The 27,411-nt window shown below is 45.2% G+C and overlaps 1 protein-coding gene across 1 annotated transcript in view; it reads left to right on the top strand.

Moving 5' to 3' along the window:
• FER (FER tyrosine kinase) overlaps positions 1–27,411 on the top strand; it is a 369,513-nt gene that overhangs the window by 332,178 nt on the left and 9,924 nt on the right. Inside the window, exons 19-20 of the mRNA XM_075325025.1 lie at positions 8,592–8,746; positions 26,952–27,074. Coding sequence (XP_075181140.1) covers positions 8,592–8,746; positions 26,952–27,074 — 278 coding nt within the window. The remainder of the gene's footprint in view (positions 1–8,591; positions 8,747–26,951; positions 27,075–27,411) is intronic.

Here is a 27,411-nt window from a genome sequence, read left to right as displayed (position 1 = left end):
CATATTGCAGCTGGGAGTGTGCACTTTCAGCCCATATTATATATATATAATTGTATTTCTGAACATGTTTTTGTAAACAGCTAAAATAACAAAACTTGTGTCACTGTCCAAATATTTCTGGACCTAACTGTACATCCGATCTCACAACTAAAGGTATGTTTATAATCAGCATGACAGCACCAGTATAGCACTGGCTTTAGTTTATATATGAAAATCCTGGTGCTGGGTCCTTTTTAAGCAACTTAGTATTTTCTTTTTTGGATGATTTCGAAGGCCTCGGCGTCTAAGGCTATTTGCCCACAGGGAAAGTGTCCTGCGGATATATCTGCAGGACATTGTGCAGGAGCTCCCAGAAAACCGTAACACAACTCTGTCTGTTTACATGCGGCGGTTTTATTGCGGAATGTCCTGCGGATATGCTGCGTTCATTCTGCATTGAGGATACAGTACCATGGCTTCGGCACTGCATCCTCAATGCAGAACAAGTGCTGGAGTGATTGGGGAGTTCATACTCACCTCCATCACGCAGCACTTCACTTTCCGGCTGTGTCTGTCTGCACATTGCCGGAGAAGGTGGGCGGGCCTGAACTAGCTCCGGCTGTCCCATGACCGGAGCTCGTGCAGGCCAAGCCACCTCCTGCTGCCCGCTCCTGGCTCCACCGCGCTCCTGCACCAGAGGAAGTGACTCCGGTGTCTTCTATCAAGGCAGGTAAGTATGGGATTGTGCGGAAAAATCCGCAGGAATAATTCACATGCTGCAGATTTTTTCACAGGGAAATCTGCATGATTTCCGCTGCGGAAAAAAACGCAGCATGGGCACAGCACTCCCCAAATGCCATAGAAATGGCTGGGGACCCGCTGTACTGCGGATTTTTGAAAAATCTGCGGAATTTCCGTGAAAAAAATCGCAGCGAATTTTTCGCAGCGTGGGCATAGAGCCTAAAGAGAACATCTTGTTTGCGCAGCGATTCGGACCCACATACTTTTTGCCTGTTTTATGAAAGTTAGTATTATTATATATAATTTTGAACTGTGCAATCATCATTCTGAGTGTTGAAGACGGTTATGTCTTCATATTGGGTCAGGATTATTTTTTTTATCTGCAGTAGTATTACCTGCACAGGGTAAGGGTCTGGTTGGTCTGCTGCCTTTGTTCTTCCTTTAGCTGTACCACTGAATCACGTCTGTATGATCTTTTTTTTTTATATTCCTAATATTTCTATAGTCCTTATCATCTAGCACAGCAGCATGTATAAAGTAGGGCTGGGACATTATTAGAGCTGTAGGAATAAGCATAGATTTCCAAGAGACACTAAAAATAGTTTTTATTGTAGCCATAATGAGTGATTTATTGGTCTGAGTATAGATTTTACCTTTAAAAAAATGCACTGCAATCCTTATTTATTACACTTTCATCTGAAATGATGCAAATGTATGCACCCACCCTGCCGTGATATTTAAATGTATTGCCTCTCCTATGTTTATATAGAAAACCAGAATGTGCGGAGGCAGTTCATAAAACAAGACTGGCATTCATGAGAAATTTCATCTAATGTTTTTATTCATAGTCTACTAGAAAGAAAAGTATATAATTACATTTGGTTTTGTAGTTCTGCCTATTGTCAATTTATAGAATGGTGCCTGTGATCTCCCTAATGATCTGCAGCATGGAAACGTTTCTCTATACAGGAGCATTGTTTCACAGTCACTGAGCCTTTACAAGATCATATTAAACAGTAAAGATTAAAGCCTTTCTCCCTCCAAGAACTGTTGGTAGATGAAATGGATTTGCAGTGATAAATTGTAAGTGAGGAAAAGCAGATCACCTTTCTAATCTCATAGATCATAAATTACACATGGAAACAAATGCCGCTACACTCTGCATATACACAGCACATGCAGCCTTTCATTCATAGGAGAAAATATCAATTTCTATTTCTGGAAGAAAATGTCATATAAAAATTCTGAAACCCGGCTTAATCTTTCACGCTACTTATTACTGATTACTTTTTCGTGTCATACTTAATATTACTTCAATACCATACTTGAAGAAGATTCCATTAATGTGCAGCTAATCAATATGCATTTCTCCGTCCTCAGCCTGTTTATGCATACTTCAAAGTGTTCGGCTTTTGGAGTAATCGTTAATATGTTAGACATGCGTGAGTCATCACCGCAAGTTTTACTTCTCTTGATGACATCTGCTTCTCAAAGGCTTTTTTAATATCTGCAATTTGCAATGCTGCAGCAGGACGCAAACATTTTTGCATGGGTTATAAAATGTACTTTCTGCCAGTATAACATCAAATACAAAAATGTATATTATTGCAATCCAATGCCATCTGTAAAGCATCGCTCCAGCGGTTTTTTTCTTTCAGTGCTGGAATGGATCTTTTAATATATGTTCTCTGCCCCTGGTATTATACTCACTTGCTGCCATCTTCATCCTTTTTCGGCGCCAGTCCAGTTTCACGGCGCCATCTTGTGCACATAACTTCTGACTGGCCAGAAGTGAAAAGTTACGTCAGAAGCTCTCAATACTAGCCTCGTTCTTGCTCTCGTAGAGTTGAATTGATTTGTGACCTCCAGCTCACTTAATGAAACACTGAAAATCTGCCTCTAGAATTTATTTTAAATGAAAAGGGAGCATTGCTAGTCTGAGACATATAATGACTGACAGTCTGCTCTTCTGGTTTACATCTCACACTGGTAACGCCCCCTTTTGTATAAAATAAGCTCTTAAGGCAGATGCTCAGGGAGATCTATGTCTGGCCCATAGATTTTAACAGCTCATTTACAGTCGTGGCCGAAAACACCCTTGAAATTGTTCCAGAAAATGAAGTATTTCTTCCAGAAAATGATTGCACTTACACATGTTTTGTCATACACATATTTTATTTCCTTTGTGTGCATTGGATCAACACAAAAAAAAACAGGATAAAAATATAACATTGGACATAATTTCATACACAAACCCGCAAAACAGGTTGGACACAATTGTTGGCACGTTTCCAAAATTGTGGGTCAACAGCTTTGTTTCAAGCATATGATGCTCATTCAAACTCGCCTGTGGCAAGTAACAGGTGTGGGCAATATAAAATTAACACCTGAAACCAGATAACAGTTGAGAAGTTGACTCAATCTTTGCATTGTGTGTCTGTGTGCCACACTAAGCATGGAGAACAGAAAGAGGAGAAGAGAACTGTCTGAGGACTTGAGAACTAAAATTATTGAAAAATATCAACAATCTCAAGGCTTCAATTCCTTCTCCAGAGATCTTGATGTTCCTTTGTACAGAGTGCACAACATAATCAAGAAGTTTCTACCCCATGGCACTGTGGCTTTTCTTCCTGGACGTGTACAGCAGACAAAACGTGACAAAAGGTTGCAACACAGGATAGTCCAGATGGTGGATAAGCAGGCCTCTCAAGTTCCATTCAAATTCAAGCTGTCCTGTAGGCTCAGGGTGCATCAGTGTCAACACGAACTATCTGTTGACATTTGAATGAAATTAAACGCTATGGCAAGAGATCCAGGAGGACCCCATTGCTGACACAGAGACATAAAAAGCTAGAATGCTGTTTGCCAAAATGTACAAGTAATCCAAAATCCTTCTGGGAAAGCGTTGTGTAGACATATGAGACCAAGATAGAGCTTTTTGATAAAACACATTATTCTACTGTTTACCGAAAACCAAATGAGGCCTGCAAAGAAAAGAACCCAACACCTACAGTCAAATATGGTGGATGTTCAAAGATGTTTTGCGGTTGTTTTGTTGCGTTTAGCAATAGGTGCCTTGACTGTTTGTAAGGTATCATGAAATCTGAAGATTAAAGGATTTTGGGTTACAATGTAGTGCCCAGTATCAGAAAGCTGGGTTTGCGTCCTAGGTCATGGGTCTTCCAGCAGCACAATGACCCCAAACATACTTCAAGAAGAACCCAGAAATGGATTGAAACAAAGCTCTGGATAGTTTTGATGTGGCAGCAATGAGTCAGAATCTAAATTCCCTTGAGCCCATGTGGAGAGATCTTTAAATTGCTATGGGGAGAAGGCATCTTTAAAATATGAGAGACCTGGAGCAGTTTTCACAGAAAGAATGAGAGGTGTAAGAAGCTTGTTGATTGTAATAGGAAGCACTTGATTTCCATTATTTATTCCAAAGGGTGTGCTACCAAATGTTAACTCTTTTGTCCAGCCCCTTTTGGGGGTTTTATTTAAAATGTTATCCAATTTGCTTGTGTGTGTGTGTGTGTTCGTTCCAATATACACAGAGGAAATAAACGTGTATGACAAAACATGTCTGAATGAAATAATTTTCATGGAGAAACACTTAAGACATCAGATTGCAGATATCAGGGTAATTATTTTGTTCAATGTTACATGATGGCTCAGGAGACTTGATTCAAGTGACAGATACCCTTTAAAGGGTATATATCTGGTTTTTAAGAAAAAAAAAATGTGCATAGGCACTATCAGCCAACTAGTTGCTACCTACCTGCCTGCCTGGCAATACAATGACTTTGTCAACAGAGGGGTGGCTTCTGTTCTGCTCTATGTAGACGGGGCGGGACAGCAGACGTCATGCTGATTGACAGCCGGCTGTCCGTTGCCTAAGTTGCCTAAGCCAGCTGTCAATCAGCATGACATCTGCTGGCCTGCCCCATTCACAGCAGAACAGATGAGAAGCTGTCGTTCAGTTGATACGACGTCAGCGGAAGCAGCTGAATCGCCAGCAAGATCACCATTTTGTGTTGTCGAAGAATGGTGCTGAGCACAACAGGTAAGTAGGTTTCAACTACCGGTCTGTTAGCGCTTAGGCACTTTTTTTTTTTTTTAAAGTCTGGTATATACGCTCTAAGGCTCCTTGACTTTTCTGCTGTGCAAAAATTAAGAAAATTTTCAACCACACACAGATTCCACACTAAAGTTGGGCTAGCAGTTGTAGAGCAAAATTTGGCCTGCCATACACAATTATAATGTACACATTAGGTAAATTTCAGATAAAAACCCTATTTCGGTGGCATAAGACAACTAAAGTATTGGGGGTATATCAAGGCTTCCCCTATAGTAGATACTAGCTTTAGTACCCGGGCGGTGTTCGGGATAGTAAAAGTCTCTCTGTCTCTCTCCCAGTCTCTGTCTGTGTGTCGCTGTCTGTGTCTTTCTTTGTCTGTCTGTTTCTATCTCTCTGTAATTGTATCAGTTTGTCTCTCTCTATGTGTGTCTGTCTGTCTCTCTTTCCCGGGCTGTCTCTCTTTCCCGGGCTGTCTCTCTTTCCCGGGCTGTCTCTGTGTCTATCCGTCTCACCACCGACATCTTATTACCTCACACATAATCTTTTTATACTAACAGTTTATTTTGTTCCTATAGCAACCACTGACAGTTGCTAATAATAGCCAGTAACTCCCACCTTCATTCAGTTAAATAGAGGCAGGATTTTGGTGAATAACTGTAAAGCGCGGGGTTAAATTTTCCCATCAAAACATAGTCTATGACGTTCTCTGGGTCACATGGGGCGTCTGTGCAAAATTTAGTGATTGTAAATGCGACGGTGCGGATTCCTTTAGCGGACATACACACACATACACATACATACGTACATACACGCATACACACATACATACACTGAGCTTTATATATTAGATTGGAGGGGGGGTGAGAGCAGTTGATTTTCTTGGATTTCAGCACACTTGAGCTCATAGACACACAGTAAATAAGCAGCTGCCAGCTTTTTCTGTCACAGTTGCACATGACAAGTATTTATTGATATGGCTGGGTTTAGCAAAATGAGTGTTCAGGTAGCAGAGTTTGGTCAGAGGGGGTTTTTTTCAGAATTTTTTTCTTTGCAAATAAAACTTTCTAAAGTGCAGATTACCAGAGCAATCTGATGAATCGGGGCTGAAAATTCCTGCTGTCAAAACAGTTTTTGCATAATTTGTACAGTAAAATCTGTTTGAAATAGGACAAATTTTTACTCAACCCTTTGTTAAACAAAAGTCTTCAATTATTTGGCATTTTGATGCCAGTCGTGACCAGCTTTGGCCACATTTTTTAAAAATAGGCAGAAACTAGTTGTGAGGGGGCTCAATCTGCGCATGCACTGCCAAGTAGCCAATTTCGCTTAGCCTGCCAGGAGATTAATGTGCCCATGCGCCTACAGCAGCGCAATTTTACTGACTCCTGCAACCAAATTGTTCTGCACAAGCATTGCCCAAGGCTCAGGACGGCGCTGGCATGGAATTTTAAACTGCATGATGCAGATTTCTACACTGAAGGTACCGATCCAATTAAATCAGCAGAACAGCGCCTTTAATCCCATACCTTTCGTTTACCATACCTGACCCTGATGAGAGGTTGTCTTCAATATATTTGGCACCCTTTTTATCCAGTGTGCCCTTGATCAAGATTGACATGCAAAATTCCAATCTTGACAAATCTGGCCCTTTATCTCTTGATTTTGATTAGTATTCTAATATCTCATCAGAATAGTATAAAGGAAAGGTTTATATTTACTTATTCATGTTGAAGACTGTGTATCAGATGATGTTCAAGGTTACATATACTCTAATCTCATTGCCTTGTACCCCTTCTCTTATATTTAATTTGGAATATGACTCTGTCGCCATCTCTGGGCCTCCTCTATTAGCCAAGCTGAGAACTGGTGGCTCAATCGTTCTCTCGGCTCATACTGCATAACATGAACTTCTTACTGACTTCTCTGGGTGTTATGTACTAAGAGCTTCACTGAATGATTCGATTTAAAGGCTTCTCATTTGGATAACTGCTTGACCCAAGTTTTGTTTTGGTATTTGCTATGTATGTATTTTTTTTTACTTCAAACACAAGTTCCAACAAATTTTTGATTTTGTAACTCCCTCCTAAATATTCATGTAATGGAGTGTAAGTGTATTAAAGGGTTGTCCACTACTAGGACAACCACCTCTGATTCCTCATTTCCACTAGTTAAAATAATAAAGATTATACTCTCCTCCCGTACCGGCGCCCTATAAGCGGTTTCGGGGCTCTCGTGGGGTTGTGATGACACACCAGCTCCGCGTTCAATGAGCTCCGGCTTCTGTCTCCCCGTTTTTGGAGCAAACAAACCATTGACACAAAGTGAGCACAGCCATTTCACTCACTTCCTTTAGATTATCTCCTTTGGTCTAGACCAGTGTTTCTCAACTACAGTCCTCAAGATCCACCAACAGATCACGTTTTCAAGTTTTCCTTAGTCAGGTTTTCAGGATTTCCTTAATGTTGCACAGGTAATGCAATTATTCCCTGTCTAACATTGAGGAAAACCTGAAAACATGATCTGTTGGTGGGTCTTGAGGACTGGAGTTGAGAAACACTGGTCTAGGGAGACAGAAGCTGGCGCTGATTGGACTTGGGCCTGGTGTGAAGTCACAACCCCCATGTGAGCCCCGCCATGGCGATCCCATACACTGCCGGTATAGTAGGTGGGTACAGGCCTTATCATTTTACCTTGGGGAAATATGGGGAATCAAAAGAGGTTAAATCTCTTTATATTATCAGTGTCCAGCACCGCTCCAGTCCAACGTGATTGTTCTGCAGCTATACCAACTCGCACAGCGTCATTATTATTAATATTCTAAATCAATAAAATTCAGAACGAGGCTCCTTTTGACTTACAGTACATAAAGAAAGCGACTTCCGGTATACACACAAACCGCTGCTTGAGTCAGCTAATCTTTTCAGATCACACGACCAGAAAAGGACCAGAGTGGCACTGTAAGCCAGAAACTGCAGGGATTGGCAAGTAATTTAATCCAATTACACCATTACAAAGATAATTAAAACGGATTTTGAAATAAAGATTTTGATGAGTATTCTTTTTTTAAATGTACTGTAATCTGTCACCAGGTTTCCACTACATAATCTAAAAGCGGCATAATGTAGAGCCAAAGATCCCAATTCCAGTTATGTATCACTTACTTGGCTGCTTGGTGTAGTTTTGATAAAATCACTGTTTTATCCACACGAGATTATCACTAGAGGACTAGTAAATCTGCCAGGTATACCGCCATTTTCATGAAGCCTGTGACATACCCCACTGATTGACATACAGTGTTCAATCAGTGGTGTGTGCGGGATTATACAGAGCTTAGTCCTCAAAATGTTGGTAGATTTTGAGTAGATTAAACACTGATTTGATCAAAACTGCAGCAAGCAACCCATTAACTGATTAATCGCTGGAATCCACGTCTCTGCCCCTTCATTATGCTGCTCGAAGATGATGTAGAAAAAAACCTGCTGACAGATTCCTTTAACTCCGTTTTTGGGTTTCATAGCAGACTGTGAATTTTGCATAAAGGTGGATAATTGAGTTGTAGAATTACAAATCTATCTGTGAAAGTAGGAATTATTATACAGGAGACTAGACCTTCATAGGATACAGAGACGAGTTTCTCGTATTTGTACCAAGGGCATTACTTTTTTCTTTTTTGACCATGCCAAAGACTTCCTGGGAAGAAAAAAAACCAAACCACAAATTGTAGAATTATTCATGTGTTGCTGTTAATCTGAGGATAAATTCAATTCCTTTCCAACACGTTTTTGTTTCCTAGGGACCTGGCAGCACGAAACTGTCTTGTAGGTGAAAATAATGTTTTGAAAATCAGTGACTTTGGCATGTCTCGTCAGGAAGATGATGGAATATATTCATCTTCTGGTTTAAAACAGATTCCTATCAAATGGACAGCCCCAGAAGCCCTCAATTATGGTAAGACTCATTTTCTCTGCTTTTGTAAAAATTCAATTATTTTTCAGTGCCAATGAGCACGGAATTGTTTTTTTATTTCTTGTATGCGGTAGAGGCTCAGTTGTCATAATATTATACAATAAAGCCACGGTGTAATAACCGATAACTGTCCCTGCTGTTGCTGGCCAAAGTGAAGGCCAAGGTAGCCAAGAAGTACTCCTCACTGTCAGCTTTTGATTATGTTGCTTATTATGTCTTGTTGTTCTTTAAGGTTTTTTTTATACAAGTCTTGCTGTCTGCTAGAGTTGCCATAGGTCTTAGCAATTATGGCTGTCCTTGGCACGAGTAAGGCTAAGTTCACATTTCCATTGATTTGTATCAGTCACATGCGTCGCTTGACGCATGTGACTGATGCGCTGTTCAACGCTGTACAACGGATGACAAAGAACAGAATTCTTTGTCGGATTCCGTTGTGTGCGGGGGGCGGAGTTCGGGGGCAGAGCCGAGCGGGGGGCGGGGCCAGGCGCTGAGGATGTCAGTGGAAGTGCTGCGGTCTGCATGGCTGGGGACAGGTGAGTGTATCTGTGAGTGAGTGAGTGAGTGTGTGTGTGTATGTGCATGTATGTATGTATGTATGTATGTATGTGTGTGCACATGCAAAGTGCGGGAGGGGGCGCAGCCGAGCGGGGGGCGGGGCCAGGCGCTGAGGATGTCAGTAGAAGTGCTGCGGTCTGCATGGCTGGGGACAGGTGAGTGTATGTGTGAGTGTGTGTGTGTATGTGCATGTATGTATGTATGTATGTGTGTGTGTGTGCACATGCAAAGTGCGGGAGGGGGCGGAGCCGAGCAGGGGGCGGGGCCAGACGAGGGTGTCAGTGGCAGTGCTTGTCTGCATGGCTGGGGACAGGTGTGTGTGTGTGTGTGTGTGTGTGTACATACATGTGCGGAGTGCGGGAGGGGGCGGGGCCGAGCGGGGAAGTGTCGGCCTCCCTGCACACGTAACCAGCCTAAATATCGGGTAACAGCAAAGCACCCGATGTTTACCTTGGTTACCCGATATTTACCTTGGTTACGGGCCTACACTGCTTAGCGCTGGCTCCTTGCACCGTAACCAGGGTAAATATCGGGTAACCAACCAAAGCTGGTGACGTGTGCAGGGAGCCAGAGAGCATGCGCAGCGAAATCCGACGGATCTCGCTGCTCAAAAAACGTTACATGCTGCGTTCCCCCCGCCCGGCGGTCAGTCGTTCCACGACTGATCAGTCGGGCGGAGGGTGCAACGCAGCATCATCAGTCACAATCCGCTGCTCATACAAGTCTATGGGAGCAGCGGAATCCGCTAAACGGATTCCGCTGTTTACAAGAGCAGCGGATTGTGACTGATAGATTTTAGCGGAAATGTGAACTTAGCCTAAGATGGTGTGTACTGCAGACTATTATAGCAGTATGAGCGGGAGGAATGGTGCTCTCAATGAGTCTGCAATATGATGAGAGTAGATGGAGGATGGGTAACATTTTTCTGTCCCATTTGGAGAATTGTATGTGCCTTCTCTTTACCTGACTACCAGGGTTAGAGCCCTAATGTTAAAGGAATTGTTCCTTTTCAGATACTGTTCTGCTGCAGTTTGTTAAAAAAAAAAAATAATAATAATAATAAACCTGTTGTAGTCACCTTTCTTGGGTCCTCCGGCAAGTCTCTGCCACTACTTCCGGTGTCTGGCTTTGACTGCGGGCTGGCAATACATCTATAGCATGGTAGCCAATAGGTGTGCTTGGTGTCGCTGGAGAGGGCATTCTGTCTGTGCGGGCACAGCCACCGTGGTCAGTGATTGGCTGTGACGCTGAAAACGTTGAATTTTTAAATCCTACTCAATATCTGTTCAATCTATCAATCTGCACAATTTCTTCATTCTGGGTCTTTTTTCTGACCGCTTCTGTTATATGTCAAATTCCGGAATTGATTACGCTCTTTTTGTGTCCTATTGACATCGATTTCATTGTGAAAAAAGATTGATCACGTCAACTAAGCTTCATTTATTGACGCTTGAAAGACAATTTTCAAAATATAAAAAGAACCTGTCACTAAGTTTTCCCCCATATAAAGTGCAGCTACCACCAGTTGCCCTTATATACAGCAGTCTATAATGCTGTATTTATGCATAACATAAAAAAAGACCTTTTATTATTCTCATCTAAAAGGCGGTCAGGTCAGATGGGCATCGCTTGTCTTGATCCGGCACCTCCACTTTTCTTGCTGTCTGTGCATGACGCATCCACACAGGGTTTTCCCTTTGCTCTCCTGCTCAAGCGCACTTCTCACAGCCCTGCTGAGGGCACAGCAAAGTACTGTAATGTGCACGCGTGGGGAGAGGCCAAAGAGCACCCGCACATGCGCGCTACATCACTTTGCCATGCCAGAGACAACTGCGCCTGCTTAGGAGCACAATGGAGGACATTGTGTGGATGACTTAGGATGCATCATCCTAAGATCAGCCTATCCAACCGGTACATCCAATAGGTGAGTTTAATAAAAGCTATTGTTTTACGTTATGCAGAACGGATTGAGGACATACAGTGGCATGTAAAAGTTTGGGCACCCCTGGTTAGCATTACTGTTATCGTGAACCATTAAGTATATTGAAGATTAAATGATCTCTAGAAGGCATGAAGTTAAAGATGACACATTTCCCAAGAAAATATATATGGTCATCTTTTACATTTTACAATTAACAAAAAGAAAAATGGGCCAATGCAAAAGTTTGGACACCCTGTATGGTTACTACATAGTAGCAGCCCCTTTGGCAGGTATCACATCTTGTATATAGAAATAAGAGGACTCGTGGAAGTTCAATTCGGCAGGTGCAGCCAGACTTTAGATAAAGTTTAGTTTGGGACCCGGACTTGACCTGAACAGCAGTGGAGGTCACGAATTGGGCAGTTCAGCTGTCTGCCGACATGCAGCCAGCCATAAACAGATCATTTCTGCGGGAGTGAAGGCAGGGTTTTTACAATATATTTTTTTTAGGGTGCAGACTACCATCTGATTATGCTGTTTTTATCACCAGTACGAGCCGTTCAAACACTGCAAGCGGCTTGTACTGGGCTGAGAACCAAGCGTACCCGAGCACAGAAATGCTCGTGTGAGTGGTTTTCACACATAAAGCACTTTTTTTTGTAAAGTCTGTGTTTGATACGAACTCCGAACCTTGGGTTTGCTCTTCTCTACCTCTATACGCTTTTTGTCGCCAGCCTAGAGTCTCTCAATTTTTGTGTGAGGGATTTCATCCATTCTTCCAGTTTTGTGAGGTTCCTTGGTAGTCTTGCATGCTCTGCTCTTTTAACCTTTTCACAACACATGACGTACTGGGTACGTAATGGATTGTGTGAGGTTAATCCCCATGGGCAGTCTGCGGCGATCTGCGCACATTTCAGCTGATTTCAACAGCTGAGATGTGTGCCTGCTAGGCGCAAGTGGAATCGCTCTCCACCCGCGATTATTAATCCCTTACATCCTGCTGCCAAAATCTGACAGCGAAATGTAAGAGCACGCCTCCATTATCATAACTTACCCACCCCCATCGGAAGTCACGAGACGTGATCATGTGACTTCCAGTGGTTGCCATGGTAGCACAGGGTCATGTGATGACCCCTGTAGTTATCATGAGTCACTTTCTCTCACTGCCGGCAGAGGGCAGTGTGTGAGAGTAAAGCTACTTTTCTCCAGATCTCAGCTGTGTAGTTGTGATCTGGAGAAATGGAAGAGCGATCAGACTGCTGATCATTATAGTTCCCTAGGGAACCTAGTCAAAATTAAAAAAAAGTTTTTCAAAAACGGAAAAAAATAAAAAATCCCCTAAAAGTTCAAATTGCCCCCCATTCGGCCCATTGAAAATTAGAGGATTAGAAAAAATAAAAAATATACACATATTTGGTATCGCCGCGTTCATAAACGCCCGATCTATCAAAATATAAAATCAATTAATCTGATCGGTAAACAGCGTAGCTACAAAAAAAATGGCCGCCGCTAATTTTGCACAAAATGCAATAACAGGCGATCAAAACGTAGCATCTGTGCAAAAATGATACCATTAAAAAAAAAATCAGCTCAGGACGCAAAAAATAAGCAATCACTGAGCCATAGATCCTGAACAATGAGAACGATACAGGTTTCAGAAAATTGCGCAAAAGTGCGCCATTTTTGGACAAACTTGTGATTTTTTTTTTAACTCCTTAGATAAAAGTAAATCTATACATGTTTGTTGTCTACAAACTCGTACTGACCTGAGGCATCACACCAACATATCGGTTTTATCATACAGTGAACATGGTGAATAAATATCCCAAAAATTATTGTGTGATCACACTTTTTTTGACAGTTTTTCTGCCCTTGAATTTTTTTTTGCTATTTTACAGTACACTATATGGTAAAACTCATGGTTTCATTTAAAAGTACAGCTTGTCCCGCAAAAAACAAGCCCTTATACAGCAAGATTGATGGAAAAATAAAAAAATTACAGCTCTCGGAAGAAGCAAAAAAGAAAAACGGAAAATTGCCCGGGGCGAAGGGGTTATGGTCTAGCCACAGATTTTCAATCTGGAGACTGAGGGCCATTGTAAGACCTTCAGCTTGCACCTTTTGTGGTAGTACAGCGTGTATTTTGATGTGTGTTTAGAATCCTTATCCATTTGTGGAAGCCATCCTCTTTTCAACTTCAGGCTTTGGATTGAGATTGTAGAAGTGGATCACTCACTATGTGACTCCTCAATAACTTCTAATTTTAACATCATCTGTACTCTGACCCTTGGTTCTGTGATGTTTTATCACTCTTGTATAGAAACAGTCCAGCTCACCAGTAATGCCGGATTCTGGTCTTGCCCGGGGCACGGATATTAAAGCAAATAGAAGAGATCCAACTCCACAGACATGAAATATCTTCTTTATTGATGCATATTAACGATAACCTGTCAAGTTCATTATGTACCCAGAACCACGAGTAGTTCTGGGTGCATATTACTAATCCCTGCCTAACTGTCCCTGTATACACTAGCATAGATAGAGATCTTTAGAAAAGTATTTCTAAAGATCTTTTATCGTATGCTAATGAGCGTGGGGACTTCTCCCAAGGACGTTGCTTCCCTTGCTAGTCGCCCCCATTAGCATGTTAGCACGCCCCTGTGGGGCGAAAGTTCGGGGTCATGCGCACTGAGCCGAAATCCAGCGTCGGGCAGCGGAGAGGTGAGTGAGATCATCCTCTGACGCTGCGTATTCATTACCATGTTAGCACGCCCTTGGACTAGTCCCCGTGCTCATTCGCACATGATAAAAGATCTTTAGAAATACTTTGTCTATAAGATATCTTTAGCTATACTAGTGTATACAGGGACGGTTAGGCAGGGATTAGCAATGTTTACCCATAACTGCTCGTGGTTCTGGGTGCATATTAGACCTGACAGGTTTCTGTTTTAGAGCAATAAAAAAAAACTGACACTTTTCTGGTGCGCCAAGCACCCCTAGTCATGGTAAGCCTAACTAAGGGTGCTTGACTCACCAGAAACATGGTAGTGTTTTTTTATTGTTCTAAGCCAATATGGATATTATTTGGAATAAAGAAGATTTTTATGTCCGCTGATCTAAATCTCTTCTATTCACACTTGTATGACTTAGGAGCCAAGAAAACATATCCCTAATGTTCTGCACAAACTCCTTTACCCATTGTACTTAAATACTTGATTACCTCTCTGAAATTTTTACCACTGAGACAGTAGAAAAACAATCATCTTTATGCGTATTGTTGACTGCTACCATGAGCCTCAGTTTTTCTAGGGTCTTATCAGATTCACATGGTAAACTTGGTAGGGCTTACACATACCTGGCTGATGTACCCAGTAATTTACCTCTCCCACTTTTTTCACAGTTTCATAAGACCCTTACCATTTCGTCAGCAATTTATTTTCCACTGTGGGACCTTTTTACTGGGGTTGAAGTTCCTAATTTTAGCAGGCCAATTGTAAACTGGGGACTGACATCCCTGGGCTTGCTTTATGTGTTCTTTACAAGGGCCTTAACATTTTCGATTCTATCCTGCATGTGGGCAGTGTGCTCTATTACACTTTTGTATGGGGTAGTTTCTTGCTTCTCAGTCTTTGGCGATATCAAGAAGACCTCTCAGATGTCGCTCATATAACAAGGAAACTCTGTAGATGCTTGGGGAACTTCCTGTATGATAAGGTAAAAGATCCAAGTCTTTCCCATCCAATGCGACAACCTTTTTAAACACAACTTTTAAGGTTTTATTGATTCTATAAAACAGCAAAACAAAATACAGTGGGATACAAAATAAATCCTAGGCCGACAAAATCTTGACTCGCCAGAAGCGGACCTAGTGCAGATCTGCTAACCAAAGAATTGCTTTACTCATAGGAGCACACAGAGAACCATCAGCTTGTGGATAGTAGAGCAATGGCATAGGCAAAAAAGTAAACAACGTACATGAGGTTAACTTGTTCATCATTACAACAATAAACCTTGCAAATTACTATCATTACAATCTCTTTATTCCGAGATGTTGAGTGAGAGAAAGAAGAATAGAAAGAATAACAAGACAATTAAAAATGAAAAGAGAAAAGGCAGTATCACAAAGAATGAAAATGTGAACCCTTCCACAATTCTGATTCTTCAATGTTATCAACTACAGACTCCAAATGATACACGTCATGTGTCTAATTTTGTGTTGTCCGCATCCCCCCACCTCAGGTCTTACAAACAATACCATTCTGTATGGTGAAAATTACAAACTATTTTCAGGATTTCGTGAGAGCTGTAATGAAAACCAATGAACTTTTTTCAGAGTGGAAAAATTTTCCCTCCTGATTTTTCTTTGCTCCTTTCCACTCCTATCAATTTTAGTCCCAATAATTGTTTCATTTGAGATATTACTGATCCCATTGATGGAATGTTTGTTTTCAGCCATTCACCAAATAGGTTCCGTAGTGCCACAACTAAAAACGTGTGAATATTTCTAGGGATCTATCACAAGTTGAGATTCAGGGAAGCACAGTTGATGAAAGAGCAGAGCCTGTGGCGTTTTGTGGAAGTTTCGTTCCCCAACATGCTTGAATCTCATGCTTTACTTGTTTCCAGTATGTTACTACTTCTATTCATTCCCACACCCCATGCCAAAGGTTCATAAAGGGCAACCCACATTTAGGACACAATGTAATTCTGCCAGGGCAACTATGGGAAGGCGGGATGTTAAAGACTTTATACCATAGGTGCACTTTGCAGATTATTAGCCATGGTCATTGCAAATATTTGGGGCAGCTGAATGGAGCAGGCAAAATACTGTATTGTCTGGCCGGTTTATTTACACAGTATCGGACAGAAATATTGGGTAAATTAACACTCCTTCAAGCACTTTCCCCATGGTCCTCATAGAGTATATTTATGGAGGACTGTTTCTTACATGCTCTTTAAAGGGAATTTGTCAGTAGAATTTTGCAATGTAAGCTGAGGACCACATGTTGCCAGGGTTAAAAAAGAAAAAGTAACTGAGCTTCTCTCATCTGTGTGTTAGCTATTGTTTACCTATACTAAATTGTTTATTGCCCGGTGATTAACATTAGGGGACTAGCAAGACAGGGGCCATGTTGTCCGGCATGCTCCCTCTTCTGATTGACACCTCACAGTCACTGCACAATCTCTATTGAAAGCCTGGTGTAGATGAGGCATGTCTCCCAGCTCTGCTACACTCAAAACTTTGATAAGGTCAGAACAGCTGCACCCAGTCATTTAAGTTAAACATGGTTCGTTTCAGAATCACCTTGCCTAAAAGATGCTGCTCTCAGATGAAGCCGCAAAAACCTGCTGATTCCCTTTAATGTAGAAGTAAAGAGATTAAAACTTCAGTCAGTGCATATAACCTTGTAAGAAAACTATCACAAAATTAGTGTTGAAATCAAGCTAATTTTGTTTTAGCTGTCTGATGAATTTGTCTATTTTTACATTTCTGCTTAATCCACCCACTCTCTACACAATCAGACTATTAAACAGCATAATTAGGTGAAGTAGCCAAAAAAAAATCCGCACCCATACAAATCGAGCTTCGTGCAATCATGGGCAGTGCACTCCACAAACACTTGGAACTTAACGAATAATTCTGTCTACATCTTAATTTTTTGGAAATAATAAAAATCACTAGATCTGATGACGATCTCTTGACACTGCACTTGTGTTTTCTGATTGTTACACTAATGTGAAGAGCTGGGGTTTTCGCATTCCACTCAATCTCATTAGTGTATCGGCATTTTAAAACCAGCAACAAGAAGAGAGGTTCCAGCATTCAGGGAACGTTTCTCATAAGGTATTCATTTGAAATATTCATTCATGCAAAGTGTTCGATGCTGATAGCTTCAATGTCGTTTCATAAGTAACAATTCATTTGGTATTTGTCATATTTTCGCTCAATCTTTTTATAACATTTATGAGAAAGGAATATATCGTCAGTTAACAAGCAGGTGCCTGCTGTAACGCTGATCATTCTATGTATTCAGAAGGTGCAGATTTTACTGTACATGCCTGTGATTTAGCTCAGCACCTACCTTCTTGGGAAGGCTTAATTACATTTAACATGTATACCAAAGGAATGACTTCAATGAAAAGTGTTAAATTACAGCATGCCAAAGTTTGAAGTGAGTGGGTAAGCCGACAAGAAAACTAATGCTACCTCCAACCGCACATTGAGTGGCCTTAATTATGGTCTATTAGACTTGAAAACTAATTTAGCACAGTTGGAAAAGATAGTTAAAGTGCACACCGACTCAGCTTACGTCAAGACAGTTAACACGCTGTTGCTACAATTTCTGCATTTACAGTTCAACGCAGTACTAAGATGTAATAAACGTTAGGCTCCTCAATAAACCGTGGCTAATGTTACTCCATTGTACCATGGCTGTTGTACAATAGACTATAGACATAAGTATGCCCCTTATAGCCTATTTTGCTAAACTATGAAAAGTTTACCTGTTGACATAGTCCATAGTTTTCATCGCCACAGTATTATTATTTTATTATTATAGAGCCATCTATTGGCGCTTTACATATGAAAGGGGTATACATAATAGGGACAAATAGAATAATCATAAACAATACAAGCACAGACAGGTACAGGAGGATAGATGTCCGTGCCCGCGAGGGCTCACAGTCTACAAGGGATAGGTGAGGATACAGTAGGTGAGGGTAGAGCTGATTGTGCGGCGCTATATCAGACTGAGAGTTACGGCAGGTTGTAGGCTTGTCGGAAGAGGTAGGTCTTCAGGTTCCTTTTGAAGCTTGTCAAGGTAGGTGAGAATCTGATATGTTGTGGCAGAGTATTCCAGAGTATGGAGGAGGCACGGGAGAAATCTTGGATGCGATGGTGGGAAGAGGAGATGAGATGAGAGGGGAGTAGAGAAGGAGATCTTGTGAGGATCGAAGGTTACTTGGAGGTAAGTACCGGGAGACTAGGTCACAGATGTAGGGAGGAGACAGGTTGTGGATGGCTTTGTAGGTCATGGTTAGTGTTTTGAACTGGAGTCGTTGGGCAACGGGAAGCCAGTGAAGGGATTGGCAGAGAGAAGAGGTCGGGGAGTAGCGCGGGGGACAGGTGGATTAGCCGGGCAGTATAGTTTAGAATAGATTTTAGGGGTGTGAGACTGTTAGAAGGGAGGCCACAGAGCAGGAGGTTGCAAAAATCCAGGCAGGAGATAATAAGGGCATGTACTAGGGTTTTTGCAGCTTCTCGGGAAAGGAATGTACGAATCTGTGAAATATTTTTGAGTTGGAGGCGGCAGGAGGTGAGGGCTTGGATGTGTGGCTTGAAAGAGAGATCCGAGTTTAGAGCAGTGGTTCCCAAACTCCAGTCCTCACGCCCCTGAACAGGTCATGTTTTCAGGATTTCCTTAAAGGGGTTATCCGGCTTATTTGACTTTTTTTTTTTTATTTCCCTATTGGGCTACATTGGGGCAGGTAAGTAGATAGAGACCACTTACCTGCCCTGCTGTCAGCCCCTCTCCCCCGGCTCAGAGCGGTCATGTGACCGCTCCTGCCGCGATTTTGCTGCTTCCGGTCATTTCATGTCAACATGGGCAGGGCCATGTTGACATGCAAATGTGGAACAGCATGTTGCCGCCCTGCTAGGCTGTACAGTGCGAGGAGTCACCGCCCCCGTCCCTGCACCCTCTCACACATTCCCCCGCACCTCTTTTACTCTCCAGTAACCTCCCCCTGCACTGCTGTGGGGTTTGTGACCTGGGGGAGGGGCCTGGCAGCGGCTGCCGTGGTGTCAGCGCCGGCACCGGGCCCCCTGCCCAGGATCGCACATTCAAATGTACCGGCATCGCAGATCACAGATGCCGGTGCATTTAAAAGTGCTGATAAGAAGCAGCGCAGCGCTGCTTCTCATCACTGCCCGGCTGTCTGTGCTCTCTTCAGCACAGCGGTGACGTCACTACTGTGCTGATATGTCCAGAGCACAGACAGCTGGCGAACGTGCAGGAGCGGCGGGGACCGAGGACGGGTGATATGTACTCCCTACATGTGTTCCCTATGGGGGGGGTGTGCAGAGCCATATGTGTGCGTGTGCAGAGCCATATGTGTGCGTGTGCAGAGCCATATGTGTGCGTGTGCAGTGCCATATGTGTGCGTGTGCAGAGCCATATGTGTGCGTGTGCAGAGCCATGTGTGCGTGTGCAGAGCCATATGTGTGCGTGTGCAGAGCCATGTGTGCGTGTGCAGAGCCAAGTGTGCAGAGCCATATGTGTGCGTGTGCAGAGCCATATGTGTGCGTGTGCAGAGCCATATGTGTGCGTGTGCAGAGCCATATGTGTGCGTGTGCAGAGCCATATGTGTGTGTGTGCAGAGCCAAGTGTGCAGAGCCATATGTGTGCGTGTGCAGAGCCATATGTGTGCGTGTGCAGAGCCATATGTGTGCGTGTGCAGAGCCATATGTGTGTGTGTGCAGAGCCATATGTGTGTGTGTGCAGAGCCATATGTGTGCGTGTGCAGAGCCATATGTGTGCGTGTGCAGAGCCATGTGTGCGTGTTGTGAGACTGTGACCGGGGTTATCTATGACGGCCGGTATGTCTCGCCCCGGTTGTGCTCACTCCATGATAGAAAGTAAATCCACTATAGGGTTAATGCTGTTTCCCTACAGGCTGAAGGAAGGGTTAAATAGATTCAGGAACAAGGGCAGGTGTGCCGGGTGTGAGGGAGTGAACAGAACTCCCTGAGTTTTCTGCTGGAGAGGCACATGTATTGTGTTATGGACTTTTGTTTGGACATTAAAACCGTGTGCTGTGAACCTTAATGCCTGGATCCCGTGTCTTCTGCTGCGCAGCCGACCGTGCTACCTCACATATGGTGGAGAATCGGCGGGCATGACAGCCGGTGAGGTGTAGCATCCATCCCTGGTGACCCAGCTACGCATGTCCTGGATTCGAGCGGCTATACTACAGCCCAAACCCGGCGACGCCATGGAGGACATACTAAAGCATTTGGCTCAGGCTAATGCACAGCAGCAACAGGCTAATGCACAGCAGCAACAGGCTAATGCACAGCAGCAACAGACCAATGCACACCTGCTCCAATCCTTGCAAGTGCAGGAAAAAAAATTCCAAGAACAGATGGATCAGGCCAATGCACGTCAGCAGCAAGCCTTGCAATTGCAGGAAAAAAGGCACCAAGAACAGATGGTTCTCCTGGCCAAGTCGATCCGTGCCGGACCGGCAACAACAACCCCGGGACCGGGTGACGACGGCAGCGTCCGGAAAGTAGTGAGACAAGCGTTGCAAAAGATGACCCCGGGTGATGATGTGGAAGCGTTCCTGGCGGTGTTTGAGCGGGTGGCCGAGCGGGAAAAGCTGCCGACCCCGCAGTGGGCTGAGGTATTGTCGCCCTATCTGACGGGGGAACCCCAAAAAGCGTACCTGGACCTCTGTACCGAGGACGCCATTGACTATGTGACCCTGAAAGCCGAAATACTGGCTCGGTTGGGGGTAAATACCTATGTACGGGCTCAGCGGGTAAATCAGTGGTTCTTTGAGGAAGCCAAACCCGTACGCTCCCAGGCCTATGACTTGTTGCATCTTGTAAAAAAGTGGTTGGAGCCTGACACTCTGAGCCCGGCGCAAATGGTGGAAAGGGTAGTAGTGGATCGTTTTGTGCGCACTTTACCCGTCACCGTTCAACGGTGGGTCGGACAGGGTGACCCGAGTACCCTGGACCAATTAGTGTCCCTGGTAGAGCGGCATGTGGCTACACAGGACTTGATACGGGACACTGAGACTTTGCGTACCGCCCGTCGGTCCGGCCCCTCCAAGCCTAGGGCCAAGGACCCACCGCTGACAACGGTGCAGGAGTCCCCTACCGTCCCGTCTGAGGCCGCGGCCGCCATTCCTGAGGTCCGGAAGGTTCTGTACCCTAAACGACAACCCGTCAAGGGGGTTTCCGTCCCCATTAGATGTTGGCGGTGCCAGCGGGTGGGACATATGGAAGCCCAGTGTCCACTCACCACGGAGCCCATGGATTGTGGGGTTACCCGGCAGGGTTCAATGTATGCTCAGGTGGTGTGTACCGCTGACCTGGTCTCCCCAGAGACGGAGCCCCACTTGTGCCAAATACAGGTGAATGGATGTCCGGTTACAGGATTGTTGGATTCCGGAAGCTTAGTGACCCTTGTGCGATCCACCTTGAGGGCTAAAGTAAAGGCCACAGGACGCACCGTGGGGGTGGTTTGCATACATGGGGACCGCCGCGACTATCCCACGGGGATTGTCACCATCACAGCACCTTGCGGTCAGGTGCAACATGAGGTGGGACTTCTTAACACTCTTCCTTATGACGTGATCCTAGGAAGGGATCTGCCCTTTTTTTGGACTTTATGGAGGGGACCCCCTAAGTCCCCTCAGATATTAGTTGGTCCGGGACCTGAGCCCTACAATCCTGAATCCGGGACACCTGCCGTAGGGGTCTCCATGATAGGGACAGAGTGTGAACCCGGTAGGTCGCCCCTAGAGGTATTGGCAGGAGAGGCTGAGACGGTCGAGCCCATCCCGGAGTTGGAGGCGTCCCCGGATACGTTTGGGACAGCCCAACTCCAGGACCCTACGTTGATACATGCCCGGAGTCGGGTGACAATAGTTGACGGGGTGGCACAGCTGCCCGGTGCCCAGGTAAGGTACCCCCATTTCGCTCTTAAGCAGGATTTACTCTACCGGGTAGATGAAATACGGGGCGTGGGGGTAGAACAGTTGGTGGTGCCCCAGCCGCATCGCCGGCGGGTCCTCGACTTGGCTCATAAACACCTGATGAGTGGCCACCTAGGGGTCAAGAAAACGCAGGAGCGAATATTGCAAAGGTTCTATTGGCCCGGGGTCTTTGGGGAGGTAAAACGGTTCTGCGAAACCTGCCCGGAGTGTCAGCTTACCGCACCCCTGACCCATTTTCGCAGTCCGTTGGTACCGTTACCCATTATAGAAGTCCCTTTTGAACGGATAGGGATGGATCTGGTGGGGCCCCTCGTAAAGTCCGCTCGAGGGCACCAACACATCCTAGTGATCGTTGACTATGCCACCCGGTATCCCGAGGCGATACCTCTCAGACATACTGCAGCAAAGCTTATAGCTCGGGAGTTGTTTGCTGTGTTCTGCCGGGTGGGGTTGCCCAAGGAGATCCTTACGGATCAGGGGACCCCATTCATGTCTAAAGTGACCAAAGAGCTATGCCGGCTACTCCAGATCAAGCAGTTGCGTACGTCTGTGTATCATCCTCAAACGGACGGTTTAGTCGAGCGTTTCAATAAAACCCTGAAAACCATGCTAAGAAGGGTGATCTCAAAAGACGGGAAAGACTGGGATATGATGCTTCCCTATTTGATGTTTGCCATACGAGAGGTGCCACAGGCATCCACGGGGTTTTAGCCTTTTGAATTGTTATACGGGCGACATCCCCGGGGATTGTTGGACCTGGCAAAAGAAACATGGGAACAAGAGCCCACCCCCCATAAAAGTGTGATCAAACACATTTTAGGTATGCAGAACCGCATAAGCGCGGTCATGCCAATTGTGAAGGAGCATTTACAGGAGGCTCAGGCCGCGCAAAGCGGCCGCTACAATAGACAAGCCACCGTGCGGATCTTTAACCCCGGGGATCGGGTGTTGGTACTAATCCCCACGGCGGAGAGTAAATTCCTGGCTCAGTGGCAAGGCCCCTACGAGATAAAGGAAAGAGTAGGGGTGGTTAACTATAAAGTATTGCAGCCCGGTAGGCGGAAACCTGAACAAATATACCATGTCAACCTATTAAAACCTTGGCAGGAACGGGAAAGCCTGATGGCTGTTATTTCCCCACCTCCCTCCTCTTCGGGTCATTCACATCCGGCTCCAGCGACCTCCGGAGAGGACGAACCGGAAGTAAGGATTGGAGAAGCCCTCACCAAGCAACAGAGGCGAGAGGCCAGACGGTTGGTTCAACAGAACCCCGATGTCTTCTCCGAGCTGCCCGGTAGGACCAGTCTGATACGACACGATATTGTCACCGAGCCCCACCTGAAGGTACGCCTGAAGTCATACCGGGTACCGGAGGCTCGACGACAAGCCATATCAGAGGAAGTAAAGACAATGTTACGCCTGGGGGTCATCGAAAAATCCCGGAGTGAATGGGCTAGTCCGATTGTCCTAATACCAAAACCCGATGGCTCCTTAAGGTTCTGCAATGACTTTAGGAGATTGAACGAAATATCCAAGTTCGATCTCTACCCCATGCCCCGGGTGGATGAGCTGATTGATAGGCTGGGACAGGCGCGATATTTTACCACGCTCGACCTGACCAAGGGGTACTGGCAGGTGCCACTAACGGAGTCCGCCAAGGAGAAAACCGCTTTTGTTACGCCGGAGGGTCTCTTCCACTATGTTGTCTTGCCTTTTGGGTTACATGGCGCTCCGGCCACGTTCCAGAGGTTGATGGACTTAGTGCTGGAACCCCACCAGGCGTATGCATCAGCGTACCTGGATGACATCATTATTTACAGCTCCGATTGGCAGACCCACTTGGAACAGGTACAAGCGGTGGTGGACGCGCTTCGAACAGCCGGATTAACAGCCAATCCCAAGAAATGTGCATTGGGACTCACGGAAGCCCGCTACTTGGGCTACGTGATAGGCCAAGGAGTGATTAAGCCCCAAATTAACAAGGTTGAGGCGATCCAGAAGTGGCCTAGACCCCTGACCACGAAGCAGGTTAGGGCCTTCCTGGGTATCGTGGGGTACTACAGGAGGTTTGTAAAGGATTTTGCGGGACTATCAGCCCCCTTGACGGACCTTCTCAAAGGCAAGAAGTCCGTCATGGTGCGCTGGACTCCGCAGGCCGAGGACTCCTTCCGGGCCCTGAAGGAGGTCCTGTGCGGACAGCCCGTTCTGGTCAACCCTGATTTCCGGAAGGAGTTCATTGTACAGACTGACGCCTCGGAGGTCGGCCTGGGGGCAGTGCTGTCTCAGGTGGTTCAGGGGGAGGAACACCCCGTCACCTTCTTGAGTAGGAAGCTCACCCCTCCCGAGCGGAATTATAGCGTAGTGGAGAAGGAGTGCCTGGCGATCAAGTGGGCCTTGGAGTCCCTACGCTATTACCTGCTGGGACGGCAGTTTCGCTTGGTGACGGATCACTCTCCACTGGTCTGGATGAGGTCCGCCAAGGAACGGAATGCCCGGGTTACCCGGTGGTTCCTTTCTCTGCAGAACTTCCGGTTTACGGTTGAACACCGGGCCGGTAGGTTGCAGGGCAACGCCGATGCCTTGTCCCGCGGCCCGTGTTTGATGGCTGGAGTTCAACCCCGCACGCTTGAACTGAGGGGGGGGTATGTGAGACTGTGACCGGGGTTATCTATGACGGCCGGTATGTCTCGCCCCGGTTGTGCTCACTCCATGATAGAAAGTATATCCACTATAGGGTTAATGCTGTTTCCCTACAGGCTGAAGGAAGGGTTAAATAGATTCAGGAACAAGGGCAGATGTGCCGGGTGTGAGGGAGTGAACAGAACTCCCTGAGTTTTCTGCTGGAGAGGCACATGTATTGTGTTATGGACTTTTGTTTGGACATTAAAACCGTGTGCTGTGAACCTTAATGCCTGGATCCCGTGTCTTCTGCTGCGCAGCCGACCGTGCTACCTCACAGTGTGCAGAGCCATATGTGTGCGTGTGCAGAGCCATATGTGTGCGTGTGCAGAGCCATATGTGTGCGTGTGCAGAGCCATATGTGTGCGTGTGCGGTGCAGAGCCATGCGTGTGCGGTGCAGAGCCATGCGTGTGCGGTGCAGAGCCATATGTGTGCGGTGCAGAGCCATATGTGTGCGTGTGCGGTGCAGAGCCATATGTGTGTGGTGCAGAGCCATATGTGTGCATGTGCGGTGCAGAGCCATATGTGTGCGTGTGCGGTACAGAGCCATATGTGTGCGTGTGCGGTGCAGAGCCATATGTGTGCGGTACAGAGCCATATGTGTGCGTGTGCGGTACAGAGCTATATGTGTGCGGTACAGAGCCATATGTGTGCGGTGCAGAGCCATATGTGTGCGTGTGCGGTGCAGAGCCCAATGTGGGGCTGTTATTTGCAATGCTGTAGTGATACCAGGTCAGGTGCTGGGGAAGAATACTGACAGGGAATGTGTGTGCAGGGGGCGGGCAGAGGGCGAGGCTGGACACTGGGGTGGGTGGTGACAGCTCTGACTGAGGTTTTGCACAGGAAGTGGTCATGTTTGCTGGATCTGAATGTAAACAAGAGCTGCAGAGAGTAAAGGGATAATTCAAGAGGAACAAAAGTTAGAAAACAAAAAATAACAATGTAGGTGTGATTTATATGACAATACAGCACAGATAAACTCAAAAATTTTTGTTAAGCTAATGTCGGACAACTCCTTTAATATAGCACAGATGATGCCTTGATAATGATTCCTTCACCTGTTCAATAGTAAGGAAATCCTGAAAACATGACTTGTTGGGAGCCATGAGGACTGGCGTTTGGGAAACACTGGTCTAGAGTTAAGTGCACTTTACACGCTGCGATCTCGCTAGCGAGATCACTAGTGAGCGTACCCGCCCCTGTCGGTTGTGCGACATGGGCAAATCGCTGCCCGTGGCGCACAACATCGCCTACACACGGACTTACCTTCCCTGCGACGTCGCTCTGGCCAGCGAACCGCCTCCTTTCTAAGGGGGCGATTTGTGCGGCGGCACAGCGACGTCACACGGCAGCCGTCCAATAGAAGCGGAGGGGCGGAGTTGAGCTGGCGGAAGATCCCGCCCACCTCCTTTTATTCCTCATTGCCGGTGGACGCAGGTAAGGAGATGTTCATCGTTCCTGCGGTGTCACATATAGCGATGTGTGCTGCCGCAGGAACGACGAACAACCAGCGGCATGCAACAGCAACGATATTATGAAAAGGAACGACGTGTCAATGAGTTTTGACGTTTTTGCAATCGTTGCTTTTAGCTGTCACACGCTGCGATGTCGCTAACGACACCGGATGTGCGTCACAAACACCGTGACCCCGACGATATATAGTTAGCGATGTCGCAGCGTGTAAAGTACCCTTTACTCCCAGGTAAATTGAAGACGAGGTTTATTTTTTATTTCTCTTGAACCTAGGAAAAATAAATCCTGTTCAGATATACCTTCTTTATTGGAAAGTGTCTGTGGTTTGGACACGCTCCAGATTGCAAACACTTGTACAGGATCAAATCTCAAAATACACTGGAAAATATAATAATTATACTGCTTTTTTTTAAATTACATTTTTTTAAAGGCTGTAAATGGGCTTGTGTCTTGTTATGCAAAAGCTGCACAAAAGCATTCCTCCTGCACCTGATCGGCAGGACTCTTAGGTCCCTATTAATCACATTTGGCGTTGTGTGCCAGTCCTGATGAAGTGTATTGTAGAATAGATTCATTAAGCGGCTTTGTTAACATAAATACTTTGCTAGTAATGTTTATAAGGATGCTCTATTTGCTGTATTTCCAAGATGTCGAACTAACTGTCATACGTAACTGCTGTCTGGAAGAATCATTGTAGGGGGTACAGCTTTTCCTGAATTATTTTAAAGTACTAATATTTTTCTCTTTTTTTATGCTTTCCCTTTGATGTAAACATATGAGGATATGATATTGTTATTTTTCAATATTGGTTTTAATCTTTGTTACTCCAGGGCGATATAGTTCTGAAAGTGATGTGTGGAGCTTTGGCATTCTTCTTTGGGAAACCTTCAGCCTCGGAGTGTGCCCTTATCCAGGAATGACCAATCAGCAAGCTCGGGAGCAAGTAGAAAAAGGTAAGCTTACCCAAAGGATGGGTGGGGTCTTGCTTAACTTTTGGGACCTCCACCAGGCTACACAATGAAGAGACTCCTTCGCTATAGGGCTTGGTTCACACAACCATATTTTCTCCATCCGAGAAAAACAGTCCGATTATGCTGATCAGAGTATGATCAGAGTGGGATCTGTTTTTTCAGATGTGGAGATGAACTATAAAAAACAAAATTCTCCATCTTCTCCATTCTGTCAGTCTGTTAAAATCGGACCACAGTCAGATGTCCTCCGATTGAGCTGTGACTTTTTTCTTCGCAGACTTGAATGGCTGAATGCCATCCAATTTTCATAGGGAAATCG

The sequence above is a fragment of the Anomaloglossus baeobatrachus genome, chromosome 1 (assembly GCF_048569485.1).
Source record: "Anomaloglossus baeobatrachus isolate aAnoBae1 chromosome 1, aAnoBae1.hap1, whole genome shotgun sequence".
In the NCBI taxonomy this organism is placed as follows: domain Eukaryota; kingdom Metazoa; phylum Chordata; class Amphibia; order Anura; family Aromobatidae; genus Anomaloglossus; species Anomaloglossus baeobatrachus.
The sequence above is the reverse complement of the archived record's forward strand: the minus strand, read 5'-3'. Positions and strand labels throughout refer to the sequence as shown.